At 42.9% G+C, this 2,444-nt stretch overlaps 1 protein-coding gene across 6 annotated transcripts in view; it reads left to right on the top strand.

The window, feature by feature from the left end:
* LOC308301687 (uncharacterized protein) overlaps positions 1 to 1,278 on the top strand; it is a 2,684-nt gene extending 1,406 nt beyond the window's left edge. For all 6 annotated transcript variants that reach the window (XM_080745763.1, XM_080745764.1, XM_080745760.1 and 3 more), the window contains 2 exons: positions 192 to 306; positions 739 to 1,278. In XM_080745763.1, coding sequence (XP_080601889.1) covers positions 192 to 306; positions 739 to 912 — 289 coding nt within the window. In that variant the 3' untranslated portion in view covers positions 913 to 1,278. The remainder of the gene's footprint in view (positions 1 to 191; positions 307 to 738) is intronic.
* The last annotated feature ends 1,166 nt before the right edge of the window (positions 1,279 to 2,444 follow it).

Here is a 2,444-nt window from a genome sequence, read left to right as displayed (position 1 = left end):
ACTATCGCTCTGAACACAGCACCACCAGTTCTTCAGTAAAAGATTAAAGCCAGGTACTTAGAAACATCCTCATCTTTGGTTTTGAACTGCTGTTATTCTGGTTTATCCCCAGCATCATGCCGGCACTATCCTTTTGCACATACTGTCTTTTACCCACAATCATTGTGTGTGTGTGCATGTGTGTGTTGCAGCTGTACTGGTAGCAGTGACCGTATGGAACCAGAAAGGCAGTCGTCCCTGCTGAGCACGAGAGCTGGGAGGATATCAGACAAAACATCCTCGACTACAACGTTCTGCATACAAAAGGTATTGGCATAAAATAAACAATTTCAGAATCATATAAAGTATTTGTATCATGACATTGGATGTTGGATAAGGGACACGGACCCCAAAAGGGCTGAGAAACAACACTAGATGCATTGAAATCAGATTGGAGCAATCTGTTTCCTCAATTGTAATTCTAAATGTAAACAGGATAATAAATGCACTAATTGTGCATGCACACCTGAATCACATACAAGGTTTATTTTAGTATTGATGTCAACTCAGAAATGTTAACTCAAGCCTTTTGGCCCCAGAAAGAGAAAGTGAACATTTAGAACAGTAAGACTAGGAGGTGCTGTTATTCCTAGCGTCTAGCATCCACACAAACCTACTGCTAACCATTTTCCATTTTGTATGAAAAGGGACAGACATAACTATCTTAAATGTGACTAACTGAACCTCCCCCTTCTTCAGAACGTGTACGACAGTGTCCCCTGTGCTCCAGCCTGTCCCAGTCGTCCGGCTCATCAAGTCCTCCCATGGCTCCTAGGAGGATGTGCACCCGGCTGGCTTCTCCTGCAGCAGCTTGGGTGCCCTGTACCTCAGCATTCCCCACCATCACCACACGGCAAACAGCAGCTGCACTAGTAGTGACGCTGCTTACGACGCCAACAAAACTGGCCACGGCACGAGCGGGGACGTGAATGACGCCAGCTACGTGGATGTCGCCCATGCAGGACGGCAGTCCCACATCGACTTCAAGAGCTACGTGGCGCACACTGCTTCAGCAGTGTTGGGATTGGAAGTCTCATCAAAGATGATGCGCAACCAACAGTCAGTGACTTGTTCCTTCAAGAACTTCCACTGAACTTGCAGGCTCATTTTAAAAACTTGGAGGTACCCATTGCTGTTGATGAGAAGCTCTGGAAGAGTAAACACATTGTTTTGAACTCTTGTCAAGTATGCGGCTGGAGCCTGTATGAGGTGGACTTGCTTTGTATTCTTCTTTTTTACTTGCACAGCACTTAAGAGATTTAAATGTTTTGAAACTGTTGTACTGATGTTAAATTTTGATTAAATGATGATTTGATTAAATTCAAAGAGTTATAACTAATCTCGTGTTCATCTTTTCCAACAAATCTGATATATTTTAAAGTGTAGTGAAACATTTATTACCCTAAGAACCACTTCTTTAGCTGGAAAACCATTTTTTAGCTGAAGAACCATTTTTTTTGCTGAAGAACCATTATTCAAAACATTTTCCAAAAGGTTCTTCAGAGAACCTTTTTTTGACATGGTTCTTTGAGGAACCAAAAATGGTTCCTCAAAGAACCATTTTTTGATGGTTCTTTGAAGCACCTTTAATGGTTCTTTATCGAACCATTCGAATAAATGGTTCTTTAAAGAACCTTGGTGAAAAAGGTTCTTTGTGGAACCAAAAATGGTTCTTCTATGGAATCACTCTGAAGAACCATTTTTGGTTCCAGTTGGAACCTTTTTTTTTCTGTGTGTAGCTCATATAACATTGAAAGACAGACGGATAGTACTTTACATATAGGATAACATCAATTACAAAAGCAGAAAAAGGGGAGAAAAAAGGGGGGGTGGAAACATGGGGGCTTTTAGTCTATTTACAAGTCTCGAGTAGCAGCCGCCTGAAGGTGACTTTTCCCATTTTGAAGGAGGCTAGGGATTTGCACTCCTTTGAGGCTTGCGGAATGGCCTTCCACATGTTGGTGGTATAGCTGGAGAACTAATTAGAGCCTTTTATAGTGTTATCCTTGACCTTTAGGAAGTAGTGTGTCAGGTACATGCATATCTTGAAGGTGTAGTGTAACTTGTACACCAGGCACATTGCAAGATGCTGTACTCTGTCAGCTACTTTGAGCCACCCCACGCTTTCGTGGTGATGAACGGTATGGTGGGCCCGAGGAGGACAACCCAGTCTCACTCAACCCCAGTCAAATTTTGACGTATGGGCAGAACTCCTCTACGTTGGCAGAGGAAGACCAAGCACAACCCTAATCAGTTTGTTCTGGGCTGTTTGGAGCTTTAACTTTAAGGCAACTGGGGCATCGCGATACCAAACGAGGATTCCGTAATCAATGAGGGGCCCAAGAGCACCTCCTATGTCTTTTGTGTTTTAATATATGGTGGGCTGGCGCTATAAAAGGCTGATT

The sequence above is a fragment of the Nannobrachium achirus genome, assembly GCF_963921795.1.
Source record: "Nannobrachium achirus genome assembly, chromosome: 17".
NCBI lineage: Eukaryota > Metazoa > Chordata > Actinopteri > Myctophiformes > Myctophidae > Nannobrachium > Nannobrachium achirus.
This window is presented reverse-complemented; position numbering and strand designations above follow the sequence as displayed.